The sequence below is a fragment of the Orycteropus afer genome, unplaced genomic scaffold, assembly GCF_000298275.1.
Source record: "Orycteropus afer afer isolate SDZICR_OR568_19922 unplaced genomic scaffold, OryAfe1.0 scaffold00045, whole genome shotgun sequence".
Taxonomy (NCBI): domain Eukaryota; kingdom Metazoa; phylum Chordata; class Mammalia; order Tubulidentata; family Orycteropodidae; genus Orycteropus; species Orycteropus afer.
In genome coordinates, this window is record NW_006921632.1 from 13,458,153 (window position 1) to 13,477,399 (window position 19,247).

Here is a 19,247-nt window from a genome sequence, read left to right on the forward strand (position 1 = left end):
TCAGAAGGAAGGTTGGGCAATCTACTTCCGTAATGATATTGCCTCGGAAACCCAAGGAGGGGCCGCTATGAGTCAGGGCCGACTCGCCGGCACATAACAACAGCAGCAGCAAAGAACATTTCAAAATGATAAGAGATCATTTCACTAAGAAGACATACTTATGCACCTAACAATTTCAAAATACATGGAGCAACCAGCCATGTAAGATACAACTATTGGTCTCTACATGTCTGGAACAAAAGAGAAAGAAGGAAAGCAAAAACTCAAAGGAACTAGTCTACAGCACACACCTACCCTAGGGAGATGCACCACTTAGATCAACCAACTATGAGACATCAGAGGGGCAGCATTCACATAGAGGGAAAGCTAGACAAGACAGGAAAGCATAGATAAAAAGGGCACAGGGAGGGGGGCAGTCAAGTAGAGGAGAAAGCTTTTTATGGTTGGGGATTATAATCCGGCCATTGAAACCAAATGTGCGTGAACTGTTTTATAAATAATCTGCTTTATAAATCTGCACCGAAATCACAATAAAAAACTGAAAAGAAAAAAAGAAAATAAACTAGTCTACAAGGCTAATAGTCTACATGAACCACAGCCTCACCTTCCTAGAAACCAGAAGAACTAGAAGGTGCTTGGCTACCACTACCCACAGAACCTAGCAGAGACACAATGTTGTTGTTGTTATGTGCCATTGAGTCGGACCCGACTCACAGCGACCCCTCCTTGGGTTTCCGAGGCAGTAATCACTATGCAAGTAGATTGCCCCATCTTCCTTCCAAGGAGTGGCTGGTGGGTTTGAACCACCAGCCTTCTGATTAGCAGTCAAGTGCCTTAGGCACTAAGCTACCAGAGCTCCTTGTTGTTGTTGTTGTTATGTGCCGTCGAGTCAGCCCTGACTCATAGCGACCCCTCCTTGGGTTTCCGAGGCAGTATCACTACGGAAGTAGGATTGCCCAACCTTCCTTCCGAGGAGTGGCTGGTGGGTTTGAACCGCCAGCCTTCTGGTTAGCAGTCAAGTGCTTTAGCCACTATGCTACCAGAGCTCCTAGATGGTACCAAATAGAATAGGGGGAAAATGTAGAACAAAATTAAAATTCCTTAAAAAAAAAAAAAAAAAAAAAGCCAGACTTACTGGACTAGTAGAGACTAAAGAAATCCCAAGATTATAGCCCTGGGATCTTTTAAACTTGGACATCAAACCACAGCCAAAAGACAGAGTGGCTCATAAAATATTACTCATGAGAACTGTGCTACTCCAAATAATCATCTAAATGAGACCTAATGGTCAACATTTACCCTAGAGCAAAGATGAGAAGGTAAGGGCTGACAAAGAAGCTACATTAATAGAAACAGAATAACCAGAATAGAAATGATGAAAATGCTGACACAATGTCACTAAGTATGTTTAGAAATTATTAAATAAGAATCTAATTTGCTATGTAAATGTTCTCCAAAATCACAATAATAAATATATCTGTATGTATGTATGTATGCATATATGGCTGTGTGTATGTGTGCGTATGTGTGTGAGTATACATACACATATGGAGAGAAAGCGACCACATGCAAAACCTAATAAAAATGAAAACACAACCATGCTTGGGAGATTTCAACATTCTCCTCTCAGTAATCACTAGAAAAAGTAGAAAGAAATCAATAAGGATTTAGAAGACTTACACAACCCTACCAGCCAACTTGACCTAACTGAAATTTACAGAACATGCCACCTAACAACAGCAGCACACATATTCTTTTCAATTACACAAGCAAAATTCACCAACATATGCTGGTCCATAAAATAAATACAATAAATACAAAAGGAGTTGGAAATATGAAATATGAATGATATTGGAATTATAAGTAAAAATCTTCACACAGAAGAAACTCCTGGCCCAGAAGGCTTCATCAGTGAATTTAACTAAGAATACAGAAGATACACAATCACTTTTAAAAACAGAGGAACATTTTTGTTCAACATTTCCTAAATTGTTTTATGAGGGTCATCAAAACCAAGTAACAATAATATAAAAAAATCTCAAAAGAACAAAACCAAAACCCACCAATACCCCTCATAAAAATAAATGCAACATCCTTAACTAAATACTATTAAATCAAGTCCAGCAATATATAAAAACAGGATAATGTATCATGAATAAGTGGTGTTTATCCCAGGAATGCAACACTGGTTTACTCTTTGAAAATCAATATACTTTACCATATTAAAATCATAAAAGAAAAAGACACACAAGCATCTCAACAGATGCAGAAATAGAATTTGACACCATTCATCTACTCACGACAAAACAAAATAAAATCACTCAGCAAGGCAGAAACAGAGGCTATCCCCTCAACCTAATAAAGGGCATCCATAAATACCTACAGCTGACATAATAATTAATGGTGAAACATTTTCCCCATAAGACTGCGAATATGAAAATAACACCTGCATTTTACCACTTCCAGTCAACTTTTTATCAGAGATCCTAGCCAGTGCAATAAAGCAAGAAAAATAAAAAGCATTGTATTCAAAGACAACATGATTGTGTTTACAGAAAAACAAACGAAACCTACAAAAAACGTTCAAAATTAATCAGTAAATTTAGGAAAGTTATAGGTTATAGGTTCAGTATACAAAAATCAGTTGTATTTCTACATACCAGCAATGAAGTAGTAGAAAACTTAATATAAAAATTCCTTTATAACAGCATCAAAAATCAAGTTTCTAGAAATAAATCTAAAAAAATGTGCAAAATATATTGAAAACTGTTTAACACTACAGAAAGAAATTAAGAAGACTTAAAGAGATATATTATGTTCATGAATTCAAACACTGATTTATAAGATGCCATGATTTGAGACATATAAATAGATCTACACGTATATAGTCAAATCAATCCAATGAAGAAAGAGGGGTATTTATTCATTTTTTTAAGTCATGAAAATTTCAAGCATATGGAAAAATATACAGAAAATATTACTGAGCAGATGTATATAACTGCCATCTAGCTTTCTCAAACCTTTATAATTTTCCTGTCCATTTGGTCTTTAATCTCTACAAATTAAATGTGTGAACGTTCAAGTCAATATGGAAAGATTTAAAAGTACTCCATTTTCAAAATCACTAATTTTTTTAGATACTAATTTATAAAATAATTATGTATCATTATTGATTAGCATTCTGACATTTTCAGGCCTTTTGGCTTAATTTTTTTAGCAATAAAAAACTACTGAAGCAAAAACATAATAGTTACATTCTAATACTTAACACCATTACGTTTTCTGTTTTATAGTCCTAATAACCAGTTCACTTCAGAATATAATAATTCTCTTTTGGGTTTATTTTTCTTTCTTTAGTTTATCTATTCATGCTGTGATAATCTCAATATGCTTTTCCTGTCAGATTTTCCATTTGCTTGAAAAATGGACAGATGAAAACAAAAGTCAAACTTGGAGGTCATAACTGTAAGTCAAACATATACAGGGTTTTATCAAGTACTATATGAACTGGTTTCTTGCTATGGAATTTTATCTGTATACTGCTGAGCTAGGGTCTCCCATGTCTCTGGTAACCTATTTTTCAAGATCAAATAGATCAACTCTAAATAGCAAAAAGAGAAGCAGGAGAAATAAAAAAAACTACCCAAAACACTCCCTCCCCAGTTATTTCAGTCAACAACTTCTACTACTCATATTCTTAAAAGTAAGTCTCCCTTAAGGAAATGCAATTGAGGTAGAAAAGAGAAGTAACTTACTAAATCATCCAGTCAATTCAATAAACACTTATCAAGTACTGGGCCTAGATACTGTGGTAGGTGATCAGGTTAAGATGCAGTCCCTGACTTCAAGTGATTCAGGGAACTCTCTAAAGGTCACTTCTAGGTTTATGACTCCATCTATCATCCATTCAACAAATGTTTCTTGTGAACCTCCTGCATGACAGTTACTGTTCTCAGTGATGGAGACACAGCACTGAACAAGGTAGTTGCTCTCATGGAGCTTGCATTATGGTGAAACAACAAACAAAAACACAATGCCAAGTTATCAAAAGGCTATAAAGAAAAATAAGTCAGAGTAAAAAGACAGAAGGGTAGTTATTTTATACAAGGTCATGACATTCAAATTCATATTAAGGATACTCTAGCAAGCAAACACTTTGTTAGGACCTTTATGTTCTCATTCATGTTTTCATTTAACTGCTATCTTGAAAGGCATCAATAGTCTCCACATCACGAAATTAAACAGGATTTTTAGTCTCCACTTTCCTTATATTACTCCAAGCATCTGACACTGCTGACCACCTCCATTTTGAAACTCTAGTGGCTTGTGTGACAAATTTTCCTTCCTGGGTCTTATCTTTTGCCATTGGTGTGGCAAAAATAGATGCTGCACAACTGCATTCAAGATCTTATTGAGATCTTCCCTTCTCCAAACAAGGGAAACAGATTTTAATTGGTATGGGAACTGGAAAGTACACGACTTAATTTTGTTTTCATTTTGCAATAGTTTTTAAGATCACGTAACAACAAAATGACATTTGTTCAAAGCACTGGAAAGTAGTAACATCAGAAACAGACAGCTATATAACCTGTTATATTTCATAAAGTCCTTTCATATTTTACTTCAATTAATCCTCATAAAATGGTAATATCCTGTAAGGTCCAGTAACAATGTCATATTAAAAACAAAATCTAGTATTTCAGAATGATATCATTTAAAAACAATTAGATTTAAATAATTATCCATTATTTTTCTTTACTATTCTATTCTGGAAAATGCCTAAAAGTATAATAAAAATGATTTAAAAAAATAAAATAAAATAAACATCTCTAATCCCAATACTCAAAAATAATTTTTGCTAACATTTTGGTATAATTTATATATTTTCCCCCCACTTCTATTCAGTTTTTGTTTTTTTCTTTTTTAATTGTTTAAACTAATATTTTATTGTGTTTTCAGTGAAAGTTTACTCAGCAAAGTAGGTTCTCATTTAACAATGCCTACAAAAACTGTTCAATGGCAATGGTTTACATTTATTTTTTTACAATATGTCAACATTCTCATTGTTTCTTTTCTGGTTGTTCCATTTCCAGAAATCTAGTCGTTCTGCTCCGTTACCTTCTCATCTGTATTTAAGAGAACTGTTGACCATTCTATTAGTTTTGTTGTTGCTGTTGTTATGCTGCATAACTATGAAATTATTATTCTCTAACAAAGAAGCTTGCTTTTTCATTAAAAAGAAAACAAAGAAAGTAAATAGGGACCACTCTGACCAAAATAAATATGAAATCAAACCAACTAATTTTTATAATTTTTAAATTGAAATTTCATAGTCACAAGTGGAAAAACACAAAATAAAACATTTATTCAATTAACACTAACTATATTTACCATGTGGCAAATAATATGGACAAAAGATTATGTTCTTAAGAAGACTGATTCTCACCTGTTCAATCTCTTTGGTTTTTGATGCTATTGCTTTAGAGCGACTGGTTAGCTGGCTGTCTTCAAATAATTCTATGCCATCTGTTGCATTTGACTCAGGTTCTTCTGGCTGGTCGATGAACAATGGTGCTGCGGATCCTGCCTTTGAAAAAAAAAAATAGAAACCTTTAGCAGCTTAAAAGATACAGCATTTCAGATGACTGCATATAAGCACTAGCACCAACTGGAATGTTATAGCCAGAGAAAGTACTCAGTTTAACCTGTTTTAAGAAAAGAAAACACTCTGGATTTCATATGCATAATGAGTTTATGTGAAGAGGATTAAAGAGGAAATGATTGCTACTTTTATGATTTTATGTAAGACAAAGATTCTAGGCTTATTTCATTCTAAAAATATATTTCACATTATATTAAGATTCAGTTAGATGATTTTTGTTCCAAGACTACTTCTTAAGCAACCTATTTAAAGAACACTGAGGAGAAAAAGTCCAATTGAAAGTTACAGGTATGTATACACATAAAAAAATGTATTTAAGAGAAGGCTAGAAAAGGGCTCTACTTTCAAAAGTAAAACACCTTGTTCCTGTAGCCTATGAATTTATTAAAGTTGCTGAAGAGAAAGCAATTCCACAAAAAAATCCAGAACTGATTAATGAACTTCCTAAAAACACTTTTGAAAAATTAAATGACTAAGAGAAAACTATTATTTAATTACACTCACTGCTTATTCCAAAATTTACTGAACATATATCTATGGTCAATTGATTTTCAATAAGGTTGTCAAGTCAGTCTCTTGAACAAATGAGGTTATGACAACTGGATATCCACATGCAAAAAAAAAAAAAAAAAAAGGAAGTTAGACCCCTACCTCACATCATATAGGGAAAATTAACACAAAATGGGTCACATATCTAAACACAAGAACTAAACATCTAAAATCAGGGCTTTGAACCAATTCAAAACAGTTCAGTAATTGCCATCCATGTGTTGAACAGCAACCAAATCTACTGCCCATGGTTTTAATTATTATTTTATTTTACTTTTGCAGTGTTTCCTCCCCTCCCTTCCCACCCCTGGTAACCAACAAAGAAAGTTTCCTTCCATACATAAAACTTTCCTTGACTTTTTACAATAATGAACAATACAGTATTTGTCCTTCTGTGATTGACATTTCACTCAGCATAATGCCCTCCAAGTTCATCCATGTTAAGCAGTGTTTTGCAGATTCTACATTATTCTTTAGTGTTGTGTAGTATTCCACTGTGTGTATGTACCATAGCTGTTATCCATTCTTCCGTTGATTGCCCATGGTATTTTGATCCAAGTGGCAAACAAACAGCTATGGGCTACTCAAAGATGGTGCCTTGACCACACTACTTTGAATGTATGTTGCTCTCCAGAGTCTTGCCAATAATGTTGTTCTCCAAAAGTCATGTCACAGTTCCTCCTCCCGAAAGTTTCAGGAGCTTGATGTGGGAGACTGGATTTTTGGCAGGACTTGGGAAAGCAACACACATTCAAAGCAGCTCGATCACTGCCATCTTTGAGCAGGGCAGAGTTATTTATTTTCTACTCATGTCAAAATACAACGGGCAACAGATTTGGTTGCTATGCAGTGTTTAAACAGCCCTTGTTTACGATGGACCATTTTGAACGCATTTGAAGCCCTGCATAAAATTTTAAAAAGACTACATAAGGGTAATGTAGGTTTACAGAAATCAGAAGACATATATCTATTAATTAACTAAAACTGTGTCATCTCAACACCTGTGTGTGAGGGAGTGTTAAGTTGCTACACCTTCTTTGAAGCATATTCTGCTAGGATTTATCAAAATTTAGCACATGCCCCTTGTACCCAATAATATCACCTCTAGAACTTAACCTATAGATACTCACCACAGTAGAAACAGATAGTAAGATACAGCTGCCATTAAAAGCAAATGACTGAAAACAACCTAAATGCACACCCTTTCTGGATGGTCAAACTGATTACACACCATCTAGACCATGGGATACTAAGAAATCTTTAAAAAGAATAAAGCCAACATACATGAGCCATTCTGTTCTGACACACATGGGGTCACCATGACTCAGAACGAACTCAAAAGCAACTGTTTGCCATATGTGCTATATATTATACCTTACTTTTTCTCCTGGTGAGTCCTGGAGATCATTTCCTATCAAATTACTGCAAACTTTGCCAAAAAAGAAGGGGGGTGAAGGGGTTACTATATATGCACATATACATATACATGCATAGACTATCTCTGGAAAGATATATATGGAAAAAAATATATGAAAGTGGTTATCTCAATAGGGATAACTGTGAGGTAAGGAACAGGATGAGAGAAAGACAATGGATATACTTTGGTGTCATTTTAATTCTGACAAGTTCAGGGGTCATCTACTTTTTTTAAAAAAAAAAAACCTGTTTTTTACAAGTCTGAGTTACAGATTTAAAAGTGTGTAAACTGAAAGTATAAGAATCATTTAAGTAATAAATTCCTATTTCAGTATCACGTTTTTAACACCAGGTCATTGCATTCATATGAATATTTTATAAGGCTCCCAAATTACTTATCTCCTTTTACCCTTGCCACCAGTGAAGAAAATTTATAGCTTAAAAGAAATGGTAATGACACAAGGAATGTAAGTGAAGCATGACTGTAGAACATGGGTACACAGTAATAAAGGTTTAACTTTTCCGGTGGTAGGCAGGAATTATTTTTGGATGTGGGCCAAGGAAGTTAGATTACTTAAACTACCTATGTTCTGACTATTCCCAAGACCAAATACTACTAGATGCCATTTTAGTTAGGTAAAGGTCAAAAAATGAACTGTCACAGTTTAAAACATACTCAAAATAGGAATTTCAAGCTTCATCATAATTCTAGTAAAATCGTAAATTGTTGAGTACAGGCCCAGTGGTTAAAGTACTCAGGTGCTAACCAAAAGGTTAGTGGTTCAAACCCACCAGCCACTCTGAAGGAGAAAGATGTAACAGTCTGCTTCAGAAATTATTACATACAGCCCAGGAAACTCTATGGGTCAGTTCTACTGCCCTATAGGGTCACCATGAGATAGAACTGACACAACAGCAATGGGGATTTTCAACAGGTATACCATTAAAATATTCCACAGCTACTGTTCTAACAAATACTCTGGGAAATGCTCTACTGATGCCCAAAAGCTAAAACCACAAACTGAACGGAGCAGTGAACCACTGTCTACAAACTACATGGTCACCAACACAAATTGTTTACAATTGTATCGATGGCAGCAAGAGAAGATAAACTGGAAGCCCAAGCATTCAACCTCTCTCTAGTCAGAAAAATTAATCTACACAGTATTTCTGAAGTAAATGAACCAATATTTATATAACTAGTATACAATAAAATATAACATCAAATTAGATTTAAACATACACACAGTAACAGTACTAAACCAAACTCTTTTTGATCATCAAAGTCCTTTTTTCTTCCAGGTTATTTTATTAATTCAAAAATCTAGCAAATTTCACGCAAATATCAGAGAAAAAATAAAGAGGTAAAAAAAAAGTCTTTCTAGACCCAATGCCATTGACTACTCAGGGTCAAGTCTTATTCAAGCAATGAAAGAACATAAATAGAATATTTTAAATCAGAAAGGTTGATAGTAAGATGTAAAAAATTAAAAGGTATAACAATTTGACAGACAAGGGGAGGGGAATTTACTCCTGTTTTAGTTAGATGCTGTGTCGAGTCATCTCCAACTCATTGCAACCCTATGCACAGCAGTACAAAAGACTGTCTGGGCCTATGCCAGCCTCATGATCCTTGCTATATCTGAGCCCATCATTGTAGCCATTGTGTTGATCCATCTGGTTGAAGGTCTTTCCCTTTTTTGCTGACCCTCCACTTTACCAAGCATGATATCCTTCTCTAGGGAATGGTTCCTTCTGACAACATGACCAAAGTAGGTGAGATGGAGTCTGGCCATTCTTGCTTCCAAGGAGCATTCTGGCTGCACTTCTTCCAGAACACACTTGTTAGTCCTTTTAGCACTCCATGGAACTCTTACCATTCTTCCCCAACACCATAACTCAAAAGTATCAACTCTTCTTTGGTCTTCCTTATTCACCGTCCAGCTCTCACATGCATAAGAGGAGACTGAAAATACCATGGCTTGGGTTAGACGCACCTTAGTCTTCAAGGAGACATCTTCGCTCTTCAGCACTCGAAAGAGGTCTTTTGCAGCAGATTTGCCCAATAAAATGACGTCTGATGTCTTGACTGCTGCTTCCACTGGTGTTGATTATAGAACCAAGTAATATGAAGTCCCTGACAACTTCAATATTTTCTCCATCCATATTTATTGCCTTTATTTAATTTTGTTTAAAATAAAGCTGTTTATTGGACCAGTTGAAAGGATTTTTGTTTACTGAATACTGAGGTGTAATCCATACTGCAGACTGTATTCTTCAATCTTCATCAGTAAGTGCTTCAAGTCATCCTCTCTTTCAGCAAGCAAAGCTGTATCATCTGCGTAATGCAGGTTCTTAATGACTCTTTCTTCCAATCCTGATACAACGTTTTTCTTCATGTAATCCAGCTTCTTGGATTATTAGCTTAGCATACAAACTGAGTTAAGTACAAAGAATGTATACAACCCTGGTGCATTCCCTTCTTGATTTTAAACCATACAGCATCCCCTTTTTCTATTTGAACAACAGCCTCCTGGTCCTGCACAGGTTCCTCATGAGTACAATTAAGTGTTCTGGAATTTCCATTCTTCTCAATGTTATCCATAATTTGTTATGATCCACACAATCAAATGCTTTTGCATTCTCAATAAAACATAAGCAAACATCTTTCTGGTATTCTTTGCTTTCACCCAAGATCCATCTAACATCATCGATGACATCCCTCGTTCTATGTCCTCTTCTGAATCCAGTTTGCACTTCTGGAAACTCTCTGTCAATAAACTACTGCAACCGTTTCTGAATTATCTTCAGTAAGATTTTACTTGCATGTGATATTAATAATATTGTTGGATAATTTCCACATTTTGTGGGATCACCTTTCTTTGGAATGGGTAAAAATATGGATCTCTTCCAGTCAGTTGTCCAGGTAGCTGTCTTCCAAATCTCTTGGCATAGCCAAGTGAGCAGTTCTAGCACAGCATCTCTTTGTTGAGACATCTCAGTGGGTATTCTGTCAATTCCTGGAGCTTTGTTCTTTGCCAATTCCTTCAGTGCACCTTCAACTTCTTCCTTCAATACCACTGGTTCTTGATCATATGTTACCTCCTAAAATGGATGAACATTGACCAATTCTTTTTGGTATACTAAAAACTCACTGCCACTGAGTCGAATGCAACTCATAGCAACACCTCCTTGGGTTTCCAAGGCAGTATCACTTCGGAAGTAGACTGCCCAATCTTCCTTCTGAGGAGTGGCTAGTAGGTTTGAACCACCAGCCTTCTGGTTAGCAGTCAAATGCCTTAGGCATTACACGTCATTCCTTCCATCTTCTTTTGATGTTTGCTGCATCATTCCACATTTTGCCCACAGAATTGTTCAATATTGCAACTCGAGGCTTAAATTTTTTCTTCAGTTCTTTCAGCTTGAGAAATGCTGAGTGTGTTCTTCCCTTTTGGCTTTCTAACTCTAGGTTTTTGCGCATTTCATTATAATAATTGGCTTTGTCTTCTCAAGATACTCTTTGAAATCTTCTGTTCAGCTCTTTTATCTTGTCATTTCTTCCATTTGCGTTAGCTACTCTTCACTCGAGGGCAAGTTTCAGAATCTCTTCTGACATCCATTTTGGTCTCTTCTTCCTTCCTTGTGTTTTTAATGACCTCTTCTGTAGTGATACTGCCTCAGAAACCCAAGGCGGGGGATCGCTATGAGTCAGGTCTAACTCGACAGCACATAACAACAACTTACTTTCTTTATGGATGATATTCTTGATGTCATCCCACCATTCCTTTAGTTTTCAGTCACTGGTATTCAATGCATCAAATCTGTTATTTAGATGGTCTCTAAATTTAGGAGGGATATTATCAAGGTCATATTTTGGCTCTTGTGGGCTTGTGTTAATTGTCTTTAACTTCAACTTGAAACTTGCATATGAGCAGCTGATGAGTGGTCCACAGTAAAAAATTAAAAGGGTAACAATTTGACAGACAGGGAGAGGGGAATTTATATACCTTAACAAATCCTTGCTAATATAAGATAAAAGATAAAAAATTAGTATTTGGGAGATTTATGGTTTTAAGTACTCCCAGGAAAATGATCACTTCTTCAAAACAGTAACTTTTGAAGCAGAAATGTCAATTATTAATATAAAAACCATTATTCTAAATTATTAAGAAAAGAACCAAAATGACCCTAGTAAACACATTACCGTATCGTTCATGCTTTTAAATACTGCTGGGAAAGTGCCAGAGAGGGACAGCTTGTTATTTCTGAGACAGTTACTCAAGAATATCTATAAATATCTATTATGATGGCTATAATAACAAGGAAATCTTGACTTATTTAAGAACAATTGATATCTAAATGCCAGATCAGTATTTTAAAAAAGGTCATATTTGTTTAAGTGCTGAAAGGGTACTTTCTTTGAGCAGTCTCGGATTACTACTTCGTAATGAACTTTTCCATCAGGTATAAAGACATGGGTATGTATATAATTTTTATATAAAATCTATTTTTACCTAAAATTTTTATATTGATCCCTTTCCATAAAAGTTATACAAATATATCAAAAAGCCAGAATTCTCCTTCAAATATAGTTTGTCACAGACTTTTATACTCTCTGCCTATGTCAGCAAAATATTTCATCTAGCCTCAAATGCTGCTTTGATTAAAAGCTTTATTTTCCCCATAAAACATCTATCTTTGCCTTTTATAGAGGTGTTATAGACTACACAGAATTTTTCAATTTATTTTCAAATATTTTAATACAAATAATGTTATAAACAGTTCTCCAAAAATGCTCTCATTTTTCTGGCACTCAAGATTTATCAAAGGTCAAACATAGACCAAACTGTGCATTATTTCACCTCTGGGGAAATTTATGAGACAATTCCACGGAGTATAACATGCAAAAAAGTACAAGAATCTATGTCCAACTAGATTTTTGTTCTGCATTCACTGGTTTACAACTAGTGGCTCAGCATGATTTCCTAAGATACTTCTAACAGCAAAACCCATTACAGAACATGCATGTTCCTTGTACTTCGTATTTCTATTATCCCTACACTCCTAAACTACTGAAGACATGCAGACACAATAAAATTCCTTAAGTCAGGGTCATTCATATTTACACCAGCACTCTGTGTGGTAAATTTTGAAAATCCATGAGAACATTTCCCTCAAATGTAACATTTTACAGTATTAAAAAGTACAAATACTTTCCCCAAAGTAAGTGGAATCCAGACAAAACTTTCAGAAAAGAAACATAAAGGAGAAATTATACCTTACCTCATACTCAGAAATTTCAGGTAAGTTACTCTCATCTGCCTTTTCTAGCTTTTCTGCAGCCCATTTGCTTGCAGCCTCAGCAAGTTCCTTTTCAGTTAGCCTGCTGGGCTTGTCCAACACCTAATAAAACAAAACCACACTTCTGTTACAATTCACAAGGGCTTTAAAATTCAAATACATCAAAAAGTATACCCTACTAACACTTAAAATCATATAAGCCTTCAAATTTATATGGACAACAGGTACATTCTGTATTTGTTTTCAAAAATATTCCACACATAATTCCTTTAAGTAGCAATGCATTGTAACATATGACTATAACTGACTCACAAATCTATTTACACAAAACTTCAGATATTTATCTATGGAACAAAGCAAAAGATACTGACAATTAAGTCATATACTAATTGTATTTAGAACATGTTGTTGTTAGATGCCATCAAGTCAGTTTTGAGTCATAGCAATGCTATGTACTACAGAGGCACTGCCCAGTCCTGCATCATCTTCACAGTTGTTGCTGTGTTTGAACCCACCGTTGCAGCCACTCTGTCAATCTTTCTCTTTGACAGGCTTCTTTTGTTTCACTGATTCTCTCTTTATCAAACATGATGTCCTTCTCCAGAGACTGGTCCTTCCTACCAACATGATCAACATATGGGAGACAAACTCTCGCCATCCTTGCCACAAGGTGATTTCAGGCTGTACTTCACCCAAAACAGATTTGTTCATTTTTCTGGCAGTATATTCAATATTCTTTGCCAACATCATAATTCAAAGGAATCAATTCTTTTTCAGTCTTCCTTAGACATTGTCCAGCTTGCACGTGCATATGAAGCAATTGAAAATATCATGGCTTAGGTCAGGCACCCTTTAGTCCTTGAAGTGACATCTTTGATCCTGAAAACATCAAAGAGGTCTTTTGTAGCAGCTGTGCCCAGCAAAATACATTGTTTGATTTCTTGACTGCTGCTTCCATGGGCACTGATTGTGGATCCAAGTAAAATGAAATCCTTGACAACCTCAATCTTTTTTTCACTTAACTTGATGCTGCTTACTGGTCCAGGTGTGAGGATTTTTGTTTACTTTATATTGAGATGCAATCTATACTGAAGGCTGTACCCTTTGATCTTCATCACTAAGTGCTTCAAGTCCTCTTCACTTGCAGAAAGCAAAGTTGTGTCATTTGCAACTCACAGGTTGTTAATGAGGCTTCCTTCAATCCTGATGCCACCTTCTTCTTCATACAGTCTACCTCCTCAGATCATTTGCTCAACATATGGATCAAATAATTACAGTGAAAGGATAAAACCCTGATGTACACCTTTCCAAATTTTAAACCAAGCAGTATCCCCTTCTTCCATGTGAATAACTGTCTTTTGGTCTAGGTACAAGTTTTGCATGAGCACAATTAAATGTTCTGGAATTTCTATTCTTTGCAATATTATCCATAATTTTTTATGATCCACACAGATCTTAATATAAATAAGTAGAATATAAAAGACATCTTATTGATTTCAACTGTGCATACTGACATTTCATCATGCTAAACTTCTAATTAATACAATAAAAAAGTCTGTACATGCTACTTACATAATTTGTAATGTAAGTTTTTATGAATAGCCCTGAAATACTGTCCAATATAGTGATGGAAAATGGGCCCCTCAGGTCAAAAGGCACTCAAAATATGACTGGGGAAGAACCGCCTCCTCAGAGTAGAGTTGACCTTAACGATGTGGATGGAGTAAAGCTTTTGGGACCTCCACCTGCTAATATGGCACAACTCAATGTGAGAAGAAACCGCTGCAAACATCCATTAATAATCAGAACACAGAATGTACGAAGTATGAATCTAGGAAAATTGAAGTTGTCAAAAATGAAATGGAACTCATAAAGATCAATATCCTAGCCATTAGTGGCCTGAAGTGGACTGGTTTTGGCCATTCTGAATCAGACAACCATATGATCTACCATGCCAGGAATGACAGACTGAAGAGGAATGGTGTCAAATACATCATTACAAAGAATGCATCAAGATCTACCTTGAAGTACAATGCTGTCAGTGATAGGATAATACCACATGTCTACAAGGAAGACCAGTTAATACTATCACTATTCAAATTTACGCACCAACCACCAAAGCCAAAGATGAGGAAATTGAAGATTTTTACCAACTCCTTGGAAGGAAAACTGGGCAATCTACTTCCATAGAGATGCCACCTTGGAAACCCAAGGAGGGGTCACTATGAGTTGGAAATGACTTGATGGCAGTGAGTTTGGTTTTTTGGTTTCTGTAGTCTGAAACTGACCAAACATGTAATCAAAATGTGTTAATTATTACTGGTGATTGGAATGCAAAAGTTGGGAACAAAGAAGAATCACCAGCAGCTGGAAAATACGGCCTTGGTGACAGAAATAACACCCGCAATCCTATGACTGATTTTTGTAAGACCAACTTATTCATCACAAATACCTTTTTTCAACAACACAAACAGGGGCTATATATGTAGACTTCTCCAGATGGAGTGCACAGGACTCAGACTGATTACATCTGTGTCAAGAGGTGATGGAGAAGCTCAGTATCTTCAGCCAAAACAAAGCCAGGAGCTGATTGTGCAACAGATCATCAACTGCTCATATGCAAGTTCGGGTTGAAGCTGAGGACAATTAAAACAAGTCCACAAGAGCCAAAATATGACCTTGATTATATCCCACCTGAATTTAGAGACCATCTAAAGAACAGATTTGATGCACTGAACACCAGTGACCAAAAACCAGAGGAATTGTGGGATGACATGAAAAGCATCATCCATGAAGAAAGCAAGAGGTCATTAAAAAGACAGGAAAGGAAGAAAAAAACAAAATGAATGTCAGAAGACTCTGAAACATGCCCTTGATCAGAGAGTAGCTAAAGCAAATGGAAGAATGACAAGATAAAAGAACTGAACAGAAGATTTCAAAGAGCAGCTTGAGAAGTCAAACTCAATTATTATAATGAAATGTGCAAAGACGTGAAGTTAGAAAACCAAAAGGGAAGAACACACTCGGTATTCTTCAAGTTGAAGGAACTGAAGAGGAAACTGAAGCCTTGAGTTGTAAAACTGAAAGATTCTATGGGCAATATATTGAATGATGCAGCAAACACCTGTACCAAAAAGAATTAGTCAATGTTCATCCATTTCAGGAGGTGGCATATGATGAACAACCAAAGGTATTGAAGAAGTCCCTAAAGAAGGAATTGGTGAAATAACAAGGCTCTAGGAATTGATGAAATACTCACTGAGATATTTCAACAAACAGATGCTGGGTGGCAGGCACTCGGTCGGCTATGCCAAGAGATCTCGAAGACAGCAACCTAGCCAACTGACTGGAAGAGATCAATATTTGTACCCATTCCAAAGAAAGGTGATCCCACAGAATGTGGAAATTATCCAACAATATCATTAACATCACACTTAAGTAAAATCTTACTGAAGATAATTCAAAAACCGTTGCATCAGTATACTGACAGAGAGTTTCCAGAAATGCAAGCTGGATTCAGAAGACAACAAGGGATACCACTGCTAATGTCCGATGGATCTTGGCTCAAAGCAAAGAATACCAGAAAGACGTTTACTTGTGTTTTAATGACTATGTAAAAGCATTTGATTGTGTGGATCATAACAAATTATGGATAACCTTGAGAAGAATGGAAATTCCAGAACACTTAATTGTACTCATGAAGAACTTGTGCATAGACCAGGAGGCTGTCTGTTGTTTGAACAGAACAAGAGGATACTGCATGGCTTAAAATCAGGAAGAGAGTGCACCAGGGCTGTATCCTTTTACTTTACTTATTCAATCTATACGCTGAGCAAATAATTTAAAAAGCAACTACACAAAGAAGAACATGGCATCAGGATTGGAGAAAGACTCATTAACAGCCTGCGATATGCAGAGGATACAACTCTGCTTGCTGAAAGTGAGGATGATTTGAAGCATTTACTGATGAAGATTGAAGACTACAGTTTGCAGTATGGATTACATCTCAATATAAAAAAAACAAAAATCCTCACAACTGGACCAATAAGCAGCATCACGAAGAATGGAGAAAAGACTGAAGTTGTCAAAGACTTCATATTATTTGGTTCTACAATCAACACCAATGGAAGCAGCAGTCAAGACATCAGACGATGTACTGCATTGGGCCAATCTGCTGCAAAAGATTGCTTTCAAGTGATGAAGACTAAAGATATCTCCTTGAAGACTAAGATGTGCCTAACCTAAGCCACGGCATTTTCAATCGCCTCATATGCATGTGAGAGGTGATAATGAATAAGGAAGACCAAAGAAAAATTGATGCTTTTGAGTTGTGGTGTTGGTGAAGAATACTGAAAGTCCCACAGACTGCTAAAAGAATGAACAAATCTGTACTAGAAAAAGTGCAGCCAGAATGTTCCTTGGAAGCGAGAATGGCCAGGCTTTGTCTCACCTACTTTTGTCATGTTGTCAGAAGGAACTATTCTCTGGAGAAGGATATTATGCTTGGTAAAGTGGAGGGTCAACAAAAAAGGGGAAGGCCCTCAACAAGGTAGAACTGACACAGTGGCTGCAATGATGGGCTCAAGTATAGCTAGCATAGTGAAGCTGGCATAGAACCGGGCAGTGTTTCATTCTGTTGTACATAAGGTCGCTATGCATCAGAGATGACTTAATGGCACCTAACAACAACAACTTACATATGTCAAAAAGACAGTGACATACCTTAATTAACTAGTAAATGCTGAACTGGAACATAAAACTAGGTCTTCTGGAAAGGGCTCTTATCCTCCCTCTCCACCAATTATGTGAATTATTTAATTATTTAAATAATTTGGTGGGTTATGTAATTCACCAAACTACTGATCATCATAATATTTACTGGATGATCTTATGATATGTCCACATGGAGTGTAACCATAGCCACTGCATAAGCCTATATTGTTGTTGTTGTTGTTGTTATGTGCCATCGAGTCAGATCCAACTCATAGCGGCCCCTCCTTGGGTTTCCAAGGCAGTATCACTATGGAAGTAGATTGCCCCATCTTCCTTCCGAGGAGTGGCTGGTGGGTTTGAACCACCAGCCTTCTGGTTAGCAGTCAAGTGCCTTAGCCACTATGCTACCAGAGCTCCCAAGCCTATATAGCACACCTCAAAAACCTGCTCATATGGAAAGTTATTTTAAAAATATTGAAATTATTATTATAATTTTTTTAAAAAAAGGAAAGAAGAAAACAAAAACAAGTATACACACAAACATGCAAATACATCCAAGGAAATAATTTATAGTCCTTTTTTGAAGGCAATATTATAGAGCAAAATAAAAAGAAAAATCAAGTTGTATGCAGGCAAGAAGGAAACAAAAACCTTCTATGATTAAATGTACTTATTTGCCATAAAATTCTGTATACTTAAAAAAACTATACCATTTGAAACTAACTTCTAACAGCAGGAAATAAACTCAAAAATTATTCCTACATGTGAGCTGCAATAATAGTTAGGAGAAAAACTTTACCAAATCAAGAAATCTAGGTCAATAAATCCCCTGCAGCTACAATGTGACCCTTGATAAAGAAGAGAGGGGCCTAACTTTTTCAATATGTAAAATTATTAGAGATCTAATATCCTGATTCCATTTTAAGACTAGGGTTTCAGTACAAAAATGTAAAGATCTTTGTGCACCTGTCAGACAAAAATATCTGAAATCCATTAAGGCTGTTTCACACTAAATATATTTCCATATGTAGCACGAAGTCCTATGTTGTAACTTACATCTACATTTCATTATATTTCAAGGGAAATGAGTGTTTTATATATGCAAATTTAAATTTTCATAGTAACATAAATGAGTAGTTATTATTTACTCTTATTTACTACCTGACAAGAAAAGCAAGCCAGTATTTCAGGTGAGCAAAGCACCCTTTTTATGGTAAGACAGAGACAAAACTCCAATGAATCTTTGGTATTCAAAGCTCAGCATTCTAGAACCCTCAGACTTCTAGGAAAGTTCCAAAAATACAAAGAGTCACTAAGAAATCTTTCTCTCTGTTTCCTTTGAGGCAAAGCAGCAGCTTCCTTCTAACACTCAGCAAACACAGCCAAGTGATATCTACTTTTGCCAGAAAGACAGAAACAAAAAAAAAGGTGAAGAAAAAAGTAACAAAAGTTATGGCAAAGAGAAAAGGCATGAGATCAATGAAGTGAACATCTAACTACAGAGAATATATGGAAGCAAACACCTTAAATTTTTAATTTTTGAGCACTAGAAGCACGGGGCATCTTTTCAACAGTTTTGGGGCACCAGGAAGGTAAGAATGATATT

At 35.8% G+C, this 19,247-nt stretch overlaps 1 protein-coding gene across 1 annotated transcript in view; it reads right to left on the minus strand.

Moving 5' to 3' along the window:
• PPHLN1 (periphilin 1) overlaps window positions 1–19,247 on the minus strand; it is a 160,585-nt gene that overhangs the window by 63,493 nt on the left and 77,845 nt on the right. The window contains exons 7-8 of the mRNA XM_007937927.2: window positions 12,911–13,030; window positions 5,447–5,587 (exon numbers count right to left, since the gene is read on the minus strand). Of these exons, the coding sequence (XP_007936118.1) occupies window positions 5,447–5,587; window positions 12,911–13,030 (261 nt within the window). The remainder of the gene's footprint in view (window positions 1–5,446; window positions 5,588–12,910; window positions 13,031–19,247) is intronic.